The 22,821-nt window shown below is 44.5% G+C and overlaps 1 protein-coding gene across 3 annotated transcripts in view; it reads right to left on the bottom strand.

The window, feature by feature from the left end:
- LOC147619636 (diacylglycerol kinase 1-like) overlaps nucleotides 1–22,821 on the bottom strand; it is a 174,638-nt gene that overhangs the window by 8,846 nt on the left and 142,971 nt on the right. For 2 of the 3 annotated variants that reach the window (XM_086773305.1, XM_086773306.1), the window contains 4 exons: nucleotides 17,966–18,033; nucleotides 17,749–17,823; nucleotides 17,569–17,656; nucleotides 17,086–17,202 (listed from right to left, as the gene is read on the bottom strand). In XM_086773305.1, coding sequence (XP_086629431.1) covers nucleotides 17,086–17,202; nucleotides 17,569–17,656; nucleotides 17,749–17,823; nucleotides 17,966–18,033 — 348 coding nt within the window. Of the gene's footprint in view, nucleotides 1–17,085; nucleotides 17,203–17,568; nucleotides 17,657–17,748; nucleotides 17,824–17,965; nucleotides 18,034–22,821 lie in introns of those variants that run through there. The other variant, XM_086773307.1, reaches the window with a different exon arrangement.

The following is a 22,821-nucleotide window of genomic DNA, read 5'->3' as shown; positions in this document are numbered from 1 at the left end:
GTCCTCCATTGAGCATAATCCGCGTGATAGAGCCAGAGCCAAGTAAATACACCAAATTAGCCATTTTGGGACCAAAGCCCATGGCTGTCATTAACTGAGAAAGAAAAGACCAGCTGACATGATCAAAAGCTTTTTCAAGATCCAACTGCACCATCACAATCTCTTGCTTCTTTGCCTTGGCATTTGAACATTAAGAATATTATGCAAAATATTCCTGCCATGCACAAATCCATATTGATATGGATGAATAAGAGTAGGAAGCACCTTCTGCAAGCGATTGGCAAAAATCTTTGTAAAGATTTTATACATAATACCCATAAGTGAGATTGGGCGCCATTGAGCCAAAGAAGTAGGCGAAGGGACTTTGGGCAACAAACGAAGTATGCCCAACTTCCAATCGGCAGGCATATATCCCTCATCCCAAACCCTTTGACAAATTAGCGTCAAAGGCTCTGCAAGCTGATCAGCACATTTTCGGAAAAACTCATTTGTCAAACCATCCCAACCAGGGCTCTTTCCCATGGGAAGTATGGAGAGAACAGCTTCCACTTCCCCTTGAGTAACAGGAGCATCAAGTTGAACCGCTACATCAGGGTCAACTTGATATCGTACTTCAGCAAACAATGACTCCCTTGCAGCTAGGACAGCCGGCGAGACATCCTCTCGAGAGGCAAGCAAATCTTCATAAAACCCGATGCAATGCTGAATAACCTCAGAAGGTTGAGTAACAAGGTTGCCTTGGGCATCCATCAGCCTAACAATATTCTCACGCATATGTTTTTGATGCAACTTATCATAGAAGCGATGAGATTGACAGTTAGCATCCCGCAAAGCATCAAGACGTGCAAGTAGTTTAAAGCGAACATATTGTGCTTCCTGCACCCTAGATAGCTCCTTTTTCAGCCATTCTATGGCATCCACAACTTTAGCATCCATAGAGTCAGTAAACATGAACGCCTGCAAGCCCTTTAAAAGCGACTCAAGAAGAGCCACATGGTGTTTTTGTATAGAGGCATTAGCAAGACCATAATGCCGCGCCAATTTCCGAGTGTTGGTAAGGGACACTGGCCAAGTATGATAATCAGCCATGGACACTCTTGTGGAGAAATGTCGTATCAACTGACGCATATAAATATCAAAAACTTCATGCTCCAAAAAAGTGTGATTTAAGCGCAAAGGCAAGCGTCCCAACAAGCCTTTATATGCATCCACAGGATGATAGACCATTTCAAACACAAGCGGCCAATGATCCGACAAAACCTGTTGCTGATCAACCATCATAGTAAGAACCTCTGGCAAAAAGAGATCGTGATGTAAAATATACATCCTATCCAATCTAGCATAAGTGCCCCGAAACTGCTGTGAGGCATAAGTGTAACCCCTTTCATCTGGATGCAACCAAGACCACATGTCTGGGGTAATGACCATCCCATGGCGAGATGACCTCACCCTTCGAACCAAACATAAGAGGCAATTGTTGTTGTGCTTCTTTTGTTAGGCGACTTCTAATAGGATAGCGTCTACTCTATCCACCCCAAGAGCCCCTGTACCCTGAGAAAGTTGGCCTCCCGGCCTCTCAATCCTGGTTTGTTGTTGCTGGGCACCTGAACCCAAAGGGCGACGAGCATATGTATGTAAGGGTCCCTGATGAGTACGCAAAGGCCCCCGCCAAACAGCATCTGAGAAATCCCCCCGCGGGGAAACAAATCGTGTCTTTTTATCACGTACTTCCACCCATGGCTGCTCAACCTCATTCTGAACATCCACATGTACATCCATGTGCTGGGCATCATGTATCTCTCTCTCTCTCTCTCTCTCTCTCTCTCTCTCTCTATCTATATATATATATATATATAGATAGAGAGAGAGAGAGAGAGAGAGAGAGAGAGAGAGAGAGATATATATATAGATAGAGAGAGAGAGAGAGAGAGAGAGAGAGAGAGAGAGAGAGAGAGAGAGAGAGAGAAAGATTTTATTAACGTCTTCCAAAAGACAAAACTCGGCCTATGAGACAAATCGGAGAGAGAGACAGAGAGTAGCACACTCAAAATACTCTGTTGTATATGTTGTATGAACCATACAAATGAAAGGCTTCTAATATATATAGCCATTGACCCAATCTCCTTTACACATCATCATGCCATGTGGCAATGTCTATCCCACATCTTCTTGTGTGACTTTTATAAATCACATCCCAAATAATATCTCATCTCACCCATGAGCTGTGTTCCCACACAAACATAAACTCACACATCAAAACCCATTGCAATTTTACATCGCACATTTCAACATCTTCTTTATTAAGTGGTGTAAGGTGCTCTCCATAGAACTCGATGGAAATATGGTACTTGGTGAGTAAGGTGGTGATGATTCCATTGACTAAGTCGAAGTCCCAATCACTGGTGATTTCTAGTGGGCGGCCAAACGTAGTGAGGATGTGCTCATAGAGGAACCTTGCCACAATATTTGTCATACAGTGCTTGGTAGCTTGGGCTTCTACCCACTTGGTGGCATAGTCGGTGGCCACCACCAGGATGTTCTTGCACCTAATGAATTGATCCATTGGATCAAAGGGGCCAATGAAGTCAATCTCCTACCACTCAAATGGGGACTAGGTGAGGCCGATTTGTAGGTGAAAATGAGATTGGCAGGTGGGTTTGGGACAACAATACTGACAGGTGTCACAAGATTTGGCGTACTGGATGGAGTCCTTGAACATGGAGAGCCACCATAGGCCATGTTGGATGAGTGTGCCGGTGACATGTCTTGTATAGTGTCCGCACCCCAAGTCCTGGACGGGAATCCTCCACCAAGTGTGGTACTTCATGGGGGCTGACGCAATGGCATAAGATACCATCGTGCTCAGGTCGGTAAAGTTGACTGTCCGCTAGCTAGAATGGGCAGCTTTTCACAAAGAGGCCGCGTTTCAAGAATGTAGAACTTAATATTAATATGCTACCACACAACCCTCGTGCATGCTAGGATCATACATTCATACAAAGTAACCCCATGTACACAGAGAAATACAATCATACAAAGGTCTATATTCAAAGTTTCTATTAAAGGTCCAGCAAAATTAGTTTTCGTGAAGATGACAATGTGGAAGAGAGAATTACGATTACCAAAAGGTGATTGTTGAGACATTCACCACTTGAAATAGAAAGAATATACACCATCACTGGATAGGAAATCGAGCAAATTATTCACAATGTGAAATATGCATGTAAGAAATCAATTAAAAAGATATACATATGTGAGTCTGTGATTCCCAAAATAAGCCTTAAACTCCAACAACATTCACATGATCCCTAAACAAGGTACTCAATCTTACTGACCTAATCAAACAAACACACTAGAGACTAAATGTATTTTCGTAATGCCATTACCAAAAAGAGCTTTCGATGATAATGAAGCTTCTCAATTATTACCACGCCGTGTTCTGGTCCAAATTTCACTTGAATCCAGTCAACCGAATTTCTTGGAGTTTCGAAGGGATAATCTAGTCCCAGAACAATGTCTACACAGCCAGTTCCAACTGTTTAGAGACTATGAGTACGTCAGAAATATTCAAAAGATTTTCTGAACTCGTCTTAGAGCCATGTAACTGGGGTGTAATGCCGAGAGCATGCAATGTAAGAGGCAAACAGTCAGAATTATAAATCTCAAATTGATAAGTTGCTCCCTTTGTAAAAAAGCCACTCACAAATGCCCACAACAAATGAGTATTATTTCGGTTGAATGTGATTCCTCGGATAAAAATGGAATAAAGCTAGACTTCAACAACTAGCCATCACTACACAAATGCGACTTAGAAAAGAATTAAGGCTAAACCGATTACAAAACGGGGTACTTGGATGACACTTTCTACAAAAACCTAAGATAGTATTTTCGTACCTGCTTATCCCAAAACCTAAGACAGAATGTATTCCATATGGTTAGAAATATGAAACTACCTCTCTTAACAAACTATCTGTTTGTTAACAGTAGAAATGAAACTCAAATCCAAAGAGAACGTGCCAATTTCTGATAGGCTTGAAAGGCCGAAACAACTGCATATGTAACTGTTTAACAAACTCTTGCTTACAATGTGGGTAACAAACGTGCCACAGTTCAAGGAGAAGTTAACTTCCATGATCTGAAAGAATAGTGCAGCATAAGCTGAATCCTGCAGAGACTCAAGTTAAGACATGCAGCAAACTAAAATACTTACAAGACTAAACACAGTTGGACATCTTGGATGAAACAGATAATAACAACTTCATCGATTGATAAGACTGCGTAAATTATGATCCAATATATTTTACAATTCACCTTAAAAATTACTCTAAACTTCTGTTTCAAGCATCACCTGTTTGCTGAACTTGAGCACCAATAAAAACTATATGTTTCCTAATAGATTTGTAGCAGAAACACATTTAAGACAGAGAACTTACAAAAAAGCAAATGCCTTGCTGGCTAGAGTTTAATATTTTGGCCCTGCCCTTGGCCTACAACCTAATCACCGACTCCTATAAATCCAGGCCTCAACATGCAACCAATGCCAAATTTCTTCCAAAATACAACCCTTTGACACTATTTAAATTCATGTGTAAGCATTAAACACAGCATTAAAAGCTTCGACGGTAAAAGAAGTCACATGAGAATCCAATAACCAAATAATCATATCAATTTTATCACCAAACAACAATCTCCCATGTCTGAAAATATCCTTTAAATCTCGGAAAACTAAACATATAGAACAAAAGCACCATAGTAATTCACATCTGCTCAAAAAAAGCCAAGATAATCTCATATCATCACTAATTCAAAGAAAACAAGTTCATTAAAAAGTTTTCCTAAATTGCAAAACAGACGACGTTACAAAAAAAAGTGCACAGACTACATAGACAGTATCAAACAAGAAATACTTAAAATTTTGATTGTTTCATGCTCTATGTAATATATCCCAAAAAATTCTCTCCAAAGGATAAGCCTTGAAAAAATAAAAGGCTAAACAGATATAAGCAAGTCACTTATATGGATCTAGAGCCTGATTCATAGATTCCACAAGCTCATCCATGCTTTTGAACTTGTTAATATCATTTTCCACACCTAGGGTATCACAAAAGAAAACATCGGGAGGCATCGGCGTCTGTAAAGAGAGTTGGGATGCTTCGTCCAAGTGCTTAAGACCTATGGTGTATGTTGGCCCAACATTATACATGGCCAAACAACCACCATTTAAAAACATTTTTCCAAAGACCAGTGCTACAATCCACAAGGGAACGAAAGAACTCTCAGGACTAACTCTCATTCTAGCTGAGAGTTGATCACTGATTGAAGGGTGCAGAGTGGAAACAGATAGATGAAGACCAATTAAACGCTTCGAAAAGGCTGAGAAAACCGGACCTCCGGAGTCAACAAGCACGCAGCCACCTGACCCCTTGACAACATACGGCTTTGTCAAAGGACTGGTCACAAGACCTGGTGTCATACACCACGTAGTGTGCCAGAAGCCCGAACCATCAACATGATCCCAGGATGAAAGCCCGAACATGAGATAGGGCTTACCGACAGAAGTGCAACTCGGATCAAAATCTATCTCCGCTGTCTTTCGGTTGGGTAAACGGGTGAGAACTTTAAACAAAATGAGATCATGATCCACATTGAAGATCAAAACCTCCAACTCGATGGACTGCAAACCAACACTCACAGGACTAAACACAAGCAAAAGAGACAACAAACAATAAAAAAGAAAGAAACACTAAGAAAGCACGACGCTTACTTCGTCTGGCATTCCAAGGCTTGCAAGAAAGCTTTTACCCACAGCTGCTTCACCACGGAAACAGTGGTGTGCTGAAAGCACCAAAGGAGATTGCGAACCTTGCACCAACACACCCATGGAAGGGTAGGGAGAAAGAAGATGATGGATGGCAACACATGACGACGAGAAAACCCCTACAGTGTCCGAAACGTCCATCTACTAAACCTAAAGTTGTCTGTGTGTAGAGCTATAGAGGAGGGTTATTCTGAAAGCAAGTCTAGCTAGGGTTGAGGAAAAGAAAAGGCTTGTCTAGCTAGGGTTTTCGGGAAAAAGAAAAGGCTTGGCCTTTGTTGAGACTATGGCAGAAAGCATTTAACTGCTTTTTTGAGAAATATAAAAAATTTAAGAAAACATAAGAGGAGATTACGAGTATAAATGCACGAGGGAGTGTGCGAATGAAAAACCTTTAGAACACAAAGTAGTAATACAATTTAGAGCAACTCTGTAAAAAAGAGGAGTTCAGAGGCAAGGTTAAAAGGCTTCTAAGGTTCCTAGACGAAAAACCTTTAGGGCAACTCGGTAAAAAAGAGGAGTTCAAAGACAAGGTTAAAAGGCTTCTAAGGTTCCTAAACGAAAAACCTTTAGGGCAACTCTGTAAAAAGAGGAGTTCAAAGACAAGGTTAAAAGGCTTCTAAGGTTCCTAGACGTAAAACCTTAGACAAAAAGCTTTAATAGAACTTAATATATATGAGGTGTCTAAAGTTCACATATTGAAAAACAGACATTATCGTAAAACTGGTTTACAGAATGATGACTCTTATTAAACACATTGCCCGCCTGAGGTTGCTGTCTTTCTCCTGAATTGGCGCCTTGGGATGAGGCTTCAAACATCAGCCTATTCAGAAAAGGCAGAAAGAGAGACTCAATCGGAGCAACAGCAAGCTAGATACATCTAAATCACGCACACAGAGCGCGCGCGCGTGACCCATCCTCACATTTTTGCTAAACTTGCATGGTACTACGCAAATTCACACCCGTGACCGACTGGAGAGATCCATCTTGGACAACTAAGGCAATGGGATAGGTGAAACCAAGTTCTAGGGTTAGGTGATAAAGAAGAGCCTTCCTCATTTGTTTTGTCTATACTGCGAGGCCAAGTGATGAGATATGGAGGGATCATGGCCGCCTAAGAGCTTTCGCCCCACTCTTCTTCTATGCAAAGAGGGAGCGCGAGCTTGATAGCTGGTGCGCTCCCTTAATATCTGATTGCCTCTTTGTCTAGGTACGCTTCAGCTCATCTGTAAGCCCATGGAAGCAGGTCACGGGTGTGAGTGAGCGTAGTATCTTGTTCTTGGATCCGAGCTTCCATCGAAGCAGCTCGCACGTGCGAGTTAGCGTAGTATCTTATTCTTGGATGGCTAGTTAAAAATGTGAGGATGGATCTCTCCGGCCGGTCACGGGTGTGAATTTGCGTAGTACCATGCGAATTTAGCAAAAATGTGAGGATGGGTCACGCGCGCGCACTCTGTCTGTGTGCGTGTCTGTCCGTGTGCGTGATTTAGATGTATCTAGCTTGCTGTTGCCCCGATTGAGTCTCTCTTCCTGCCTTTTCTGAATAGGCTGATGTTTGAAGCCTCATCCCAAGGCGCCAATTCAGGAGAGAGACAGCAATCTCAGGTGGGCAATGTGTTTAATAAGAGTCATCGTTCTGTAAACCAGTTTTACGATAATGTCTGTTTTTCAATCTCTGAACTTTAGACACCTAATATATATTAAGTTCTATTAAAGCTTTTTGTCTAAGGTTTTTCGTCTAGGAACCTTAGAGGCCTTTTAATCTTGTCTTTGAACTCCTCTTTTTTACAGAGTTGCCTTGAAGTTTTTTCGTTTAGGAACCTTAGAAGCCTTTTAACCTTGTCTTTGCCTCTTTTTTACCGAGTTGCCCTAAAGGTTTTTCGTCTAGGAACCTTAGAAGCCTTTTAACCTTGCATCTGAACTCCTCTTCTTTACAGAGTTGCCCTAAATTGTATTACAACTTTGTGTTCTAAAGGTTTTTCGTTTGCACACTCCCTCCTGCATTTATACTCGTAATCTCCTCTTAAGTTTTCTTAAATTTTTTATATTTCTCAAAAAAGCAGTTAAATGCTTTCTGCCATAGTCTCAACAAAGACCAAGCCTTTTCTTTTTCCCGAAAAACCTAGCTAGACAAGCCTTTTCTTTTCCTCAACCCTAGCTAGACTTGCTTTCAGAATAACCCTCCTCTATAGCTCTACACACAGACAACTTTAGGTTTAGTAGATGGACGTTTCGGACACTGTAGGGGTTTTCTCGTCGTCATGTGTTGCCATCCATCATCTTCTTTCTCCCTACCCTTCCATGGGTGTGTTGGTGCAAGGTTCGCAATCTCCTTTGGTGCTTTCAGCACACCACTGTTTCCGTGGTGAAGCAGCTGTGGGTAAAAGCTTTCTTGCAAGCCTTGGAATGCCAGACGAAGTAAGCGTCGTGCTTTCTTAGTGTTTCTTTCTTTTTTATTGTTTGTTGTCTCTTTTGCTTGTGTTTAGTCCTGTGAGTGTTGGTTTGCAGTCCATCGAGTTGGAGGTTTTGATCTTCAATGTGGATCATGATCTCATTTTGTTTAAAGTTCTCACCCGTTTACCCAACCGAAAGACAGCGGAGATAGATTTTGATCCGAGTTGCACTTCTGTCGGTAAGCCCTATCTCATGTTCGGGCTTTCATCCTGGGATCATGTTGATGGTTCGGGCTTCTGGCACACTACGTGGTGTATGACACCAGGTCTTGTGAACAGTCCTTTGACAAAGCTGTATGTTGTCAAGGGGTCATGTGGCTGCGTGCTTGTTGACTCCAGAGGTCCGGTTTTCTCAGCCTTTTCGAAGCGTTTAATTAGTCTTCATCTATCTGTTTCCACTCTGCACCCTTCAATCAGTGATCAACTCTCAGCTAGAATGAGAGTTAGTCCTGAGAGTTCTTTCGTTCCCTTGTGGATTGTATCACTGGTCTTTGGAAAAATGTTTTTAAATGGTGGTTGTTTGGCCATGTATAATGTTGGGCCAACATACACCATAGGTCTTAAGCACTTGGACGAAGCATCCCAACTCTCTTTACAGACGCCGATGCCTCCCGATGTTTTCTTTTGTGATACCCTAGGTGTGGAAAATGATATTAACAAGTTCAAAAGCATGGATGAGCTTGTGGAATCTATGAATCAGGCTCTAGATCCATATAAGTGACTTGCTTATATCTGTTTAGCCTTTTATTTTTTCAAGGCTTATCCTTTGGAGAGAATTTTTTGGGATATATTACATAGAGCATGAAACAATCAAAATTTTAAGTATTTCTTGTTTGATACTGTCTATGTAGTCTGTGCACTTTTTTTTGTAACGTCGTCTGTTTTGCAATTTAGGAAAACTTTTTAATGAACTTGTTTTCTTTGAATTAGTGATGATATGAGATTATCTTGGCTTTTTTTGAGCAGATGTGAATTACTATGGTGCTTTTGTTCTATATGTTTAGTTTTCCGAGATTTAAAGGATATTTTCAGACATGGGAGATTGTTGTTTGGTGATAAAATTGATATGATTATTTGGTTATTGGATTTTCATGTGCCTTCTTTTACCGTCAAAGCTTTTAATGCTGTGTTTAATGCTTACACATGAATTTAAATAGTGTCAAAGGGTTGTATTTTGGAAGAAATTTGGCATTGGTTGCATGTTGAGGCCTGGATTTATAGGAGTTGGTGATTAGGTTGTAGGCCAAGGGCAGGGCCAAAATATTAAACTCTAGCCAGCAAGGCATTTGCTTTTTTGTAAGTTCTCTGTCTTAAATGTGTTTCTGCTACAAATCTATTAGGAAACATATAGTTTTTATTGGTGCTCAAGTTCAGCAACAGGTGATGCTTGAAACAAAAGTTTACAGTAATTTTTAAGGTGAATTGTAAAATATATTGGATCATAATTTACGCAGTCTTATCAATCGATGAAGTTGTTATTATCTGTTTCATCCAAGATGTCCAACTGTGTTAACTTGAGTCTCTGCAGGATTCAGCTTATGCTGCACTATTCTTCCAGATCATGGAAGTTAACTTCTCCTTGAATTGTGGCACGTTTGTTACCCACATTGTAAGCAAGAGTTTGTTAAACAGTTACATATGCAGTTGTTTCAGCCTTTCAAGCCTATCAAAAATTGACACGTTCTCTTTGGATTTGAGTTTCATTTCTACTGTTAACAAACAGATAGTTTGTTAAGAGAGGTAGTTTCATATTTCTAACCATATGGAATACATTCTGTCTTAGGTTTTGGGATAAGCGGGTACGGAAATACTATCTTAGGTTTTTGTAGAACATGTCATCCAAGTACCCCGTTTTGTAATCGGTTTAGCCTTAATTCTTTTCTAAGTCGCATTTGTGTAGTGAGGGCGAGTTGTTGAAGTCTAGCTTTATTCCATTTTTATCCGAGGAATCACATTCAACCGAAATAATACCCATTTGTTGTGGGCATTTGTGAGTGGCTTTTTTACAAAGGGAGCAACTTATCAATTTGAGATTTATAATTCTGACTGTTTGCCTCTTACATTGCATGCTCTCGGCATTACACCCCAGTTACATGGCTCTAAGACGAGTTCAAAAAATCTTTTGAATATTTCTGACGTGCTCATAGTCTCTAAACAGTTGGAACTGGCTGTTTAGACATTGTTCTTGGACTAGATTATCCCTTCGAAACTCCAAGAAATTTGGTTGATTGGATTCAAGTGAAATTTGGACCAGGACACGGCGTGGTAATAATTGAGAAGCTTCATTATCATCGAAACCTCTTTTTTGGTAATGGCATTACGAAAATACATTTAGTCTCTAGTGTGTTTGTTTGATTAGGTCAGTAAGATTGAGTACCTTGTTTAGGGATCATATGAATGTTGTTGGACTTTAAGGCTTATTTTGGAAATCACAGACTCACGTATGTATATCTTTTTAATTGATTTCTTACATGCATATTTCACATTGTGAATAATTTGCTCGATTTCCTATCCACTGATGGTGTATATTCTTTCTATTTCAAGTGGTGAATGTCTCAACAATCACCTTCTGGTAATCGTAATTCTCTCTTCCACAATCTCTTAATTGTCATCTTCACGAAAACTAATTTTGCTAGACCTTTAATAGAAACTTTGAATATAGACCTTTGTATGATTGTATTTCTATGTGTACATGGGGTTAGAACACTATACTTTGTATGAATGTATGATCCTAGCGTGCACGAGGGTTGTGTGGTAGCATATTAATATTAAGTTCGACATTCCTGAAACGCGGCCTCTTTGTGAAAAGCTGCCCTTGGCTCCTAAGCTAATGCACCACACACCACGTGGTTCCTACAACTTCTCATACCCAAACGTTTAAGTTTGGAATGAATTAAAAACACCAAAGATACATAATGTGAACCAAAACTCTCTCCAATTAGAGTTGTTGATGTGTGTTGTACCAAGATAGCACCTGCGACCATAAAGGTTCCAGCTTCGCTTGGTTTTGTAGGAATAGCAGAGTACCTCAGCTTGGAGTTGAATATTTGGCTTGTCTGACCTTGAGATCGTTGCCCAAGCAGAAGAGCAGTAAATTCAGTTGCACCACAACTTTACCCCCATTCTAGAAAGTAGTCAAATCACGGAGCCCTCCTGGCATGCAATCTGAGTGCCACAGAGAGGCTCAGCTCAACAATAGTCATACGTGCCTCTGCAAGATTTTGAGAGACTTTCATGAGCACCAAGCCTTCTGGACCCTGAATTATCGTGAAACCCGGGGGATCTATTTTGATGATCCCACCTCTCACTCCCATTGTGTTGGATTCGTGGCAGTTCCTTTTGCACCGTAACATCAATCATGAGCTTGCCATTGGTGTGCACTGTCATAATGAGATGCAATGGCTGCGGTGAAGATATGGAAATGTTGGGAAAAGGAGAGATTGTGGGAGGAGAAGCGAAGAGATGGGGTTTTGGTTGCTGCTTAAGAGAATCTGAAGATGGATCACATGGCAGGGCAATAGGTACGAGTAATGGCAATGAGGGATGCAGTAGTGATAAGCACAGGTAGGGGGATGATACACGGGTGGAGTTGACGACAAGATATGACAAAGGCAACAAGGGAAAAGAGCGGTGATAAGCACGTGAGGGGCAAGGCGATAGGGTGACGTAAGGTGATAAGTGGGGATAGAGGGAGCGTAAGAGTTGGGCAGTGGGTGGAAGCCTTTTGTGAAAGGGCCGTTTGGGTGTGAAGGAGCCTGCTGTGTGAGTAGCCACTTGCAAGTGTGAGGCACTGAGCATGTAAGGAATAAACGGCAAGTTTGCTGGTGTGCTGAGCGGAGTGACGTGTGGCACTGAAGAATCAGGTGAAGAAGGGGAAGAGTGAGAGGTGGTTGGATGAGGTAGGTAAGTGAGTGGGCGGGGTGTTGAAGGTGGTGAGGTGAAGGTGGAAAAGGTAGGCGGTATAGAGAGGCAAGGTTGGGTAACAGTGGGTAGAAGGGAACGAGAGCGGGCAGCGGATAGAAGACAGTGAGCTCACCACTGGGAACCGTGCAACCACACAGTCGCAACAACCAAACAGTAACTACCATCAGTGAGCAGCTATAGCGAGCAATGGTCAACTCTGACATCATTGTTACTGGATGTGCCCAATGGGTGACCATCAGGATTGGACAGGACTGTGTGGGCTTCCTAAATGTATATGCACTGAACACGGCAGCTGGTAGGGCCACCTTCTGGAGTACACTTCATCAGTCCCTGCCACAGGAAGATTTTTGGTGGATGGGTGGGGATTTTAACATGCTAGAGTTGACAAAGGACAGACTCGGAGATGGCATAGCTATAGTATTTGGTATAGAGTACTCGGCTTCGGAGGAGCTGCTTTTGGCTCTCAGGGGACAGGACCCTTGGCATCTTCCAAAGTTTGGACGCAGTCTGAGTTTTCTTAGATCCGACAGGAGGATTACTGGCCCTAGCCTCTGGAGAATAGATCAGTTCTATGTAGATGAGTGGGCTTGTGGTCATGGTGGCATGATTGGTGTTTTGGCAGTCACTTCTTTCTCCAATCATGCACCGGTTACTCTCCTTGGAGGACCCGTGGAGGCAGGACAAACATTTGAGTACCTGGATTTGCAGTAGGATTGAGGGGATTTGGGAGGGCTTAAATTTCCACTCAGAAGTAGCCCGACTGGCCTTGGAGAGATTGGCAGGATATTACAAGAAGCAACACCGAGCAGATTGGCTAGCTTCTGAGAGCAAGAGAGGAGCATTTGCAAGGGCCTAGCTTCTTCTCTACATCGGCTTCAGGAGAACAGCCCATGGATTGAGAATCAGCTGGCTCCCGCCCGTACCGAGCTCAGATCCTTAAAGCAGCAGAGAGTGGAGTTCAAATACCATGCTAGAGCCTCTTCTTGGACCCAGGCGGGAGACAAGGTCATTGGGAGTTCTTTGAGATTGCAGGCCCACGCATGCGGATAGATGGTATCCACTGCGGGTGGCGAGGCTAGGATGGATCCATTGTTACAAACCCAACCACCCCCCCCCCCCCCCCCCCCCAAAGGCAAGAGCCATTGCTACAGATTTCTTCAGCTCTCTTCTCACAAGTGACCCCTTATCCTCACAGGTGCTGGATGTGCATGAGTGAGTCTGGCGGCATATGAGAGAGGTGGTCCCTCAAGCTCTCGAAGCCTTCCTCCTAGCCCCCTTCACATTTGAGGAGATGGCAGAGGATTCGACAACACTACCTAAGGGCAAATGCACGGGTGAGGATGGGCTTCCAGTCTCCTTATTTCTCCGACACGAGGATCTCATGGAAGGCAGGCTCAAATCTGCCTTCAATGACAGAATGGTTACTGGAGAGCCACACCCGAGAGGTTGTCTGAGGGATTGATCCACTTGATTCCCAAGAAGAGTGTTGACAAATTGGAGATTCGGTAGTGGAGGCCCATCACCCTCTTAGTAGGGACTGCCTACAAAATTCTGGCCAAGGCCATCAACCAGAGACTGCAAGCGTCGCCCACAATGCATGTTCTGCCTCGGCCGAAACCCTAACCCTAATTTTCAAGATTGTCAAAATAAAGATCTGTTCGTGTCATCGCAAAGAGCTCATTGAGAGGAACAACTTTGTCTCTTACAGCATCTTCAAATTCAAAGTGGTTTGAGAGATTTTTAAGAGGACGACTTTTTGCATAAAAAGTCAATAAAGCTGCTTTTTAAAAGCATACTTTTTAAAAGTGCTTTTTAAAAGCAAAACTTGCTTTAAAGCAAGCCTAAACCGGCTCTATATAAGTGAGGCATGGGGGAGGGCTCTAGTCATAACCTAAACGTGGATTTGAGAGGAGGCCAAAGAAGCCTTCACTCGCGGGCCTTGGGTGCTAGTGCGTGTGCGGGAGCTCTCCTAGCCGAGGATACTTGGAGCAAGACGAGTGAAGTTGTATCCCAACTTCGTGAAGAGGAAAGAAATACCTCCACCACTTCTCGTGTAGGAGCAATCTAGCTCCCCCTGTCTACATTCTCTCTCATGACTTCAACTATTTTTAAGTGCTTGTGTGCACTGTGTGGTGAAGTTTTTATTTGCCACCCATCAGTGGTATTGAAGGTGGGATTCATGGTTCCATCGCTGGGACCACGTCAACTTTCTCAAGGGGGCAAGCAGACAAGGGTATGACCAATGTTGTGGGAAAGCATGGGCTGATTTTCGCTTGGTTTTGAAAAGCAAATGTTTGCAAAAGCTGCTTTTGTGCTTTCTTGGCTGGAAAAGTTGTTTTTTCTTAAGGCTTGATGAGAAGTGCTTTTGGCCGCCTGTTTCGAAGGGCAAGATCAAGGCCTCTTGGAGGGGCATACATTGGCCAAAAAGCAAGATTGGACATGAGCAATTGAGGGATAGCAGGAGGTGCCGAACAACTGTGCTTATCAACATTTCCAAAGGGGAACTTTATGGGTTTATTTTCGGCAAGATGCAATCAAGGCCAGGCCAAAAAGGACTTTGATGCAGGTGAAGAAGCCATGTGAGAAGGCAACTTCAGGGAGGATTCAAAGGTTTGGCAAGTATCATCTTCAGTGGGGGTCTAAGCTTTTATTGCAAAGACTCGTGAGAAAGCTAAGTGGACAGTACACCAACATGGTCAAGCAATGGTATTTGACATAGGTGACTGGGTTCTGTAGAGCTTTTAAAAGATAACTATGAGGACAGTACACCAACATGGTCAAGCAATGGTATTTGACATAGGTGACTGGGTTCTGTAGAGCTTTTAAAAGATAACTATGAGGTAAAGTTTCACATCAATATTTGGTGAAGTTCACCTATGGATTCGAAGTGGATAGAGGAGGGTGACTTAGCACATTCACCTACGGTTTTGCAACTTTATCTTCACGCTTTTGGCTTGGAGGCTACCATGGAAAGTTCACACAAGTTCAACAGTAGAGTGTGGGTCTGAAGCATTACCTGATGCTCAAGAGGGGGGTTCCTCCACTCCTTTGCCACAGACGCACTCAAATGGGATCTAGGAGTCATTTGTTTGCTGATCTCTTTATGGTTCACCCAAGGTACTAAGGGCTAACTGTACATCTTCTTGCGGGAGTTCTATGATATGTGTACTAGTCACATGGTTTATGGTATCTTTTGACTTGGGTATGGTTGGAAAAGATTGGGACACTTATCTTTACCATCTGGTCATGGATGTACTCATATTTGTACCACTTTGTGTATAGAAATATTTGTACATATGGAGCATCTTGCATGAATATGTCTGTGATGATATTGCTAATCATGGATCCTATAGGATGGCCATATTTTGGAGCAATTGGGACATCACCTAGAGACATGTATACTGCATGGAGTGGATGCTTGGTTTTTTATGACACTTGTTTTGTGTTTATCTTTCTTTGTGGTGTTCTGTTTTAGGTTGGTAGAACTTGGACGTTCTGGTTGCACTATGGAGCACAATCGAGGATGATTGCATTCTTTCAAGAGGGGGGTATGTCGCGTAGTGCATTTTTGCCTCGGCGGAAACCCTAACCTAATTTTCAAGATTGTCAGAATGAAGATCGGTTCATCTCATCGTGAAGAGCTCGTTGAGAGAAGCAACTTTGTCTCTTACAACATCTTCAAATTCAAAGTGGTTTGAGAGCATAGTTACCGCGGAACGGGAACGTTCCGGGAACGTCGGATGCTAGAACGGGAGCGGGAACGAACGGAAGCGGATCGAGAACGTCGCGGAACGCCACGTCATATGACATGTCAGCATATGACACAAAAAAATGTAACTTTTTGTATACGGATAGCCAAATATGCTTCATAATATTTGCTCCCCCAAGACATGAACATACATTTCTGCAAGCAAAACTTAAAATTTAAAAAAAAAAATCCGGAACGTCCCGACGTTCCGGGAACATGCCTTCGCCCGGAACGGCGTTCCGGCGTTCCAGGAACGCGGAACGACGTTCCATGGTAACTATGTTTGAGAGACTTTTAGGAGGAATTTTCTGCATAAAAAGTCAATAAAGCTGCTTTTCGGTTGCTTTTTAAAAGCAAGTTACTTTTTCAAAGCAAAACTTGCTTTAAAGCAAACCTAAACCTGCTCTATATAAGTGAGGCATGGGGAGGACTCTAGTCATAACCACAACATGGGTTTGAGAGGAGGCGGCCAAAGATCCGTTGCTGGATGGTCCACCGGGATGCCGGAACAGTCCACTGTGGGCACCCTTGGTGGCTACAGCGCGGTGCCCAGGAGTCAGCCTGCAGTTAAGACACAAGTTGCCTCAAGATCAAGAGCTCTCTCCAGTATATAGGGAGGCTCTCAAAAGATATTAGACTGATTGAGCAAGTTTTGTAGGGAGCACAAAACTGCAACGGAAGGATACAAGATAAGCAGCAGCGACTTAAGGACTCAAGATATTGACCCTAACATGTTTAGGACTGAAGATCTTGACCTTAATCTGTTTGCAGATAAGATGAGAATGTGAGAAAACAAAGATGAGATGAGAGTGCAATAAAATTTTACTTGCGTAGCCTTATTTAACCGCAGTTTATTAAAGAACTAAGTAGTACATTTAAAATCCTCATAAGCAAGAGAGGTTTTTTTTGTAGCCCAATGGGCCAGTTTTTTTTGACTAATGGAAGGATCTTTTCTCGGAAAAAAAAAATCCTCATAATCTATTAACAAAACAGTTGTGATGAAAAAAGACCATATAACTGTGTGCTTTATGTATGTACACGCATAGGAGTTTCACCTCTGACAATGAAATATGAATGCCCCACAAAGATCTAAATCTTGGTACATTTCTTTCTACAAGATAGAGAACCACACTCCTTGTACTAACCTGTGCAAGACGTGTGCCATGTCCATTAGGACTAAGTAGGGAAAGACCATGCCAACCATCTCGAAATCCAACGATTTCCAAAATACCATCGTCAGCAAGAGGCTGAGTTAAGGCTCTCTGTTTAAGCACAATTCAAGAGCAAACCATACATAGACAAGATAAGCAAAGAATGTAGATGTTTGCTCTAAAGAACGTACATTTTACTACCCACAACTATGAAAGCAACCCTTTCACTTTACATTCTTGTTATGTGTGTTTGCCCTCGTCTTTCTCAAATTTGAGAGAGCAGCTCAAGAACAGTACAAAAGACAAGAACTGCAACTTTGCATGATGAAAAAAATCTAAACCAATTCAAAAAATAATAATGTCTGGTTACAGCATAGTTTATATCACAGAAAATTGAGCTTTAATCACTTTCACTTGACGGAACATCAAGTGTTGAACCTTCATTGGATTTTTTATTGATATGATAAGAGTAATAACCTTCATGGACTTTTTGTCACTAGGGTTTCCCCAAGGATTAAAACCTCCTGAAAAGCTTGGTAGATTCAGCACTACAATTGACCTTATACTGCACAAGCTGATAATAATGTTGAGGAAAACTTCATGGACATAATGAAAAGACCATAAAGTCAAAGCATCATAATTTACACTGAAGCTGACCTTGGAGAAATATCCAGCTCCTGCCAGTCATCTTCATGCTTTGCATATTTGATTTTTCCAAGATGATTGATATTTCTGATTATGCAGGAGCCACCATACAAATCAATGCAGAAGACACGGACAATGCCAACAAGACAAAAACTTGACATCAATATTTTACAAACTTGAAAGCTTTGTCCACAAGGATTCCAAGAACCCATGAGTGATCATATCCTACCGTGATGAAGGGTGAAAGCAACTCACACAGAACCATCCTTGGGCACAACCCAACATTGCATAAGTGCCCTAGAATAACCAAGACAACAGAACACCATGATAAGGGCATGCTCAATTACTGTTTTCAGTGGATTTAAGATTGCATAAGTACTAAAATAAGAAACACATAATTTCGAAGCTTCAACACTTAATTTGCAGCAAAACTGCAAATAAAGTGCATAAGTACTAAAATAAGAAACACATAATCTGGAAGCTTCAACACTGTATTTGCAGTGGAACTTCCCGGTGGCAAACCCACACTGCTAGACTACACACCCATTGACAATGTAGAATGACTGCATTTCTTCAGTGATGCATGCCTACACTTCCATCAGTCTTTCTTCTATCATTTGTTGGAGTGCAAACATTCTAAATAGACTGAACTCAGAAAATGTCTGTCAAAAGTAATGGGAGGTACTCTAATATTACATGTGCAACGAGTCAAGACTCTGATATCCAAATCTGCATGGCTGTCAAGCGAGCAATTGTCTCTCGTGCTGAATCCACAGAAAAGCAAAGGCACTTGGGAAAATGCACTCCTTTTGTAGGGGCCCGTATGCCACTTGGCACTTGTAGGCTCTTCGATTTGTGTAGTCTTGGAAAGAACGAGATCAAATAGACAATGCTATATAGAGATGGAGTTTGATAAGTTCGGGTGCCATTGATTGTCACCTGCACCCTGCCCTGGGGTACAGAGTGACACACTGGCATTATCATCAATGCAACATTTGTACAGTTTTTTTAGGAATATTTGTCGTACGCCGTGACCCCATTGTGAGCCCTCAGTCCAGGGATAGTCGGGCACGAGCTACGTAGGTCAATCTCCGAGCCATAGAGGTCAGTTTGGAGTCAGTCTTTTTAAGCCACTTGAAGAGTTCATCAGATAAAGTGCATGTAGCAGTTAGACATAGCTAATGTTTGCAACAGAAGCATTAACAAATGCATTGCATGCCTATGGGCCAGCCAAAGGGGCCCAGCCCATGGCTACAACAGCCTGTCCAAGGGTTGTTCACAGCCCTGGACAGCACCTAGGGAGCAGCTATGCTCTAGTCGACCAGCCTAAAAGCATAGTCACAGGGGACGGGGGACAGTGACGGGGGACGGGGACGGGACGGGGGACGGCCATAAGTAGGGAACGGGGACGGGGGAGGGAACGGCACTCAAAAAATACTTTTTTTCTAAATTTTTCTACTCTACACTTATTCTACTTTGGAAGTACATCAAAATGACAAAGCCCACTACATGCTCGGGGCCAACGATCTCCATGGTGGTAGCCCACGCCGCCGCAAGCACATCCGCGCTCTTCCCAGTGCCAGATGCATCATGAGATGAGATGAAGTACATCTCTCCGCGGGAATATGCAACCATGCCGTGAATACTCCTCTTGCGGGTGTCACTCCATCCATCCACAATGAGGGAGACTCCGTTCCTCTCCCATTGCCACTTTGTGTTGTCGGTCGCTTGCTCTACAATGCTTGCTCTACAATGCGCTTCTCCTTCTCGAGCAATGTAGTGCGCAAGCTCTCAGATGAGGGGGGCGTATAGGTTGAGTCATACTCCCCAATCTTCCTAACCATGACCTTGAAGTATTCCGACCTATTCAAGAAAGTAATTTACTAATTAGAAGGGGACTAGGATGATGAAAACATGAATGATGAATTGGCGATGATCGATTGCACTTACCTAGCCGCTTGAAAGGCAATGTGGTCGTGGAAGCAAAAGCGGCCCACCGCCATATCCACCTCCTCCTTCAACTTGGGGTTCCAATTCTCCCCAAGTGTAGATTGTCACCGTGGGCCACGTAATGATTGAGAGGCCGTGGAGATGGAGGGTGCCGGCATCGTGGATGGAGTAACATTCCGACTTGATGGTGAAGGTGATGGTGTGCATGATCCCGATCCACCACATGACTCCATTATAGAGGCTTGAGTTCCTCTCCCCATCATCGCGGGATCCACGGCCACTCGTGGTGTCCTTCTTGTCGCTTCGACCGCTTCGTAGACGCTAAGCTTGTCAAGAAGTTCCCGTCTCTTCTCGGGCGTGACATTCGTGCAAAACCTCACCTCATGCCCACTCTCATGCAAGAGGTGGGCTCGCACTTTGTCGGCGCCACCCGTTCGCCGGTCAGGCAAAGCTTCCATACCCATGGCCGAGAACCGCCTCCATGAACGGATGTGGTGTAGTTAACCTCCTCCCACCATGTCCATCCCGTTCTCCTTCTACGAGAAGCCCCGGCACGTGAGGAGGATGCCATGGTTGAAGATAGCTTGACTCTTGAGCCTTGAGGAATGAGAGAGAGAGAGAGAGAGAGAGAGAGAGAGAGCCTTGAGGAATGAGAGAGAGAGAGAGAGAGAGAGAGAGTCTAGATTCTAGAATCTAGATAGTAGGGCGGCGGCCCGCAGGCCTTGTGTGAGAGCCTAGAGGCTTGGAACTTGGAAGTTGGAAGAGAGAAGAAGCTTGAGCCTTGAGAGTTGTGAACTTGTGTGTGCTTGTAGCCTTGTAGAGGCTTGTTCTTATATAGATAGGCAAGAGAGAGAGAGAGGAAAGCCTCAAGCGCAAGAGAGAGAGAGAGGGCCAAGCCTCAAAGAGCCAACAGCCATAAACGGCTAGAAACGGGAAGCGAAACGGCCAGAAACGGGAAGCGAAACGGCAAAAAACGCGAGCAACGGCTCTCTACCGTCCCCGCACAATGCCGTCCCCGACCGGCGTCCCCCGTCCCTGCGCCATCCCCGTCGCCGTCCCTTGTGAGAAATGCGCTGTGGGGGACGTCCGTCCGTCCCCGTCCCTGGTCCGTCCCGCATCGCCGTCCCGACGTTCCAAGCTGCCGTCCCCTCCGTCCCCTGTGACTATGCCTAAAAGGCATGTACAACATCAGTCAGTTCAGTCGGCCAGCATTAAGAGTGAAGCAATAACATTTGATGTCAGTGCTAGCATTTAATGCTTATTTGGGCATTTATTTGTCGAGATGAACTGGCCAACAACATAAGAACTGCCAGCAGCCCAGCATCATATAAAAGCAAACGCTGATATTCAGCATAAACGATTCATCATTAGCCAAGTTCTCAAGCAGTTCTTAGTCATCAAAACAGCAATCAGTCTCCTAACTCTCCAGGCAAAATCCCTGAAGTTCTCTTCAACATTCAGTCAGCATATGTGCAGTCCTACAGCTACCCTGGACTTGCATAAGTGGCCTAGAAGAGCCTTCTATAGTGCTCTTGGATTGGTGGATTCTCACCCGACATACCGTCTTCCTCATCCTTATGTTCGGCAGTCTTAGGTCTTGTTCTAAAGCATTGTACATCAGTTCTCCAAAGAAGTAATATAAGCAAATACTCCTGCTTGCAAGGTGGGCCCTCCATGGGTATTTGTGACCTAGGAGGTGGAGGACACCGACATAGTGGATCTTGTGGACCCTCCACGAGCTGCTCCGGACCTACCTCGCCCGAGAGGAGTTACCTCGGACCGAGCCTCTGCACTCTGGCATGCCCGACACCCTCGACCTCGACCTCGACCCCCACCCCCCCCCCACCCCCCCCCCTGTCGGCCACGATCACCTCATCAGCTCCAAATCCAGGACATGCTCCACCGCCATCGAGCTACCTTTCCACGAGTCATAGCTGAGGGAGACCTCTCGGCCATACTCATCAACCCCATGCTTGACATTTTGGAGAGTGGTATACCATCTACTCTGAGCTGATGTTGCTCCCATGTTTTTATGTTTTTAGTATTCCATGACGAGTTTCCATGGACAATTTTGTATCACCCTAGTGAGATAGCTATATTGATGTTTTCATTCTGTTTTATTTTCCATTCCATGATGAGATATGCCATGGACAAGGCACTACTGCACCCTGCGACATCCGCCTCTCCCCCCTCCCGTCTACCTTCCGCCTGTCCCCCGCGCCCCCCTCTCCCCCCCCCGCCTGCTTCTCGCCGTCGCGCGCCCTCCTCTCCCCCCCCCCCCCCCTGTCCCCCCCCATCTTCTCCGTTTCTCTTCCCCGCCTCCTTCCTCGCTTCCCCCCCCCCCCCCCCCCCCGCCTTCTCCTCCCCCGCCATCTCTCCCCCCCCGCCTCCTTCCTCGCTCCCTCCCCCGCCATCTCTCCCCCCCGCCTTCTCCTCCGCTTCGCGGCTCTTCCCCCCGCCTTCTCCCTCACCTCCCCCTCCGTCTCGCCCCTCCTCCCACCGCTAGCTCCCCCGCCTCAGCCCCCCCCCCCCCCCCCCCCCCCCGCGCTCCGCCCCCGCTGTCCTCTCTCCTTCCGCCTCTCCGTTTCCTCGTAGGGCTGTGTCCCTCCCGATGGTGACCCCGGTCTCTGGCCTTTTCCCTCCGGAGGACTCCATGGAAGCCGCTCCGACTACCCCTGCCGATTCCGGTCTCCGTCTGGAGTTCACAGATGCAGATCATCAGTTGTTTGTTTCCACAGTATCCGCTCTTGAGGCCTCCTCCTTGGTCTGCAAGATAGTGGGTAGCCGTCCGATGCGGAGAGAGCTTCGCGACCCTCTGCAAGGCAGCCTCGTTGGCGTGCCTGCCAAGATCGTCAGCGTCGATTTTTTGGGATGTGGCTACTACCAGGTGGATTTCGAGTCCCCCCAGGCAGCTCAGACGGTGCTGGCTCGGAGCCCCATTGCCCTCCGCTCATCCCGGGCGTTCCTGGCGCGATGGACTCACGGTTTCGACCCCGCTTCTGACCCGCTAGCAGGCGCGACAAGTTTCCCCATCACTATCTGCTTTCCTGGACTCCGCAGGGAGTACTTGCCCCTCTTGTCATCCATTGGCAAGGCGTTCGGGCAGGTGGTGGAGACGCCTCAGACAACGGCTTC

This window comes from Cibotium barometz, chromosome 33, assembly GCF_041138505.1.
Source record: "Cibotium barometz isolate CiBa-2024 chromosome 33, ASM4113850v1, whole genome shotgun sequence".
Lineage (NCBI taxonomy): Eukaryota > Viridiplantae > Streptophyta > Polypodiopsida > Cyatheales > Cibotiaceae > Cibotium > Cibotium barometz.
This window is presented reverse-complemented; position numbering and strand designations above follow the sequence as displayed.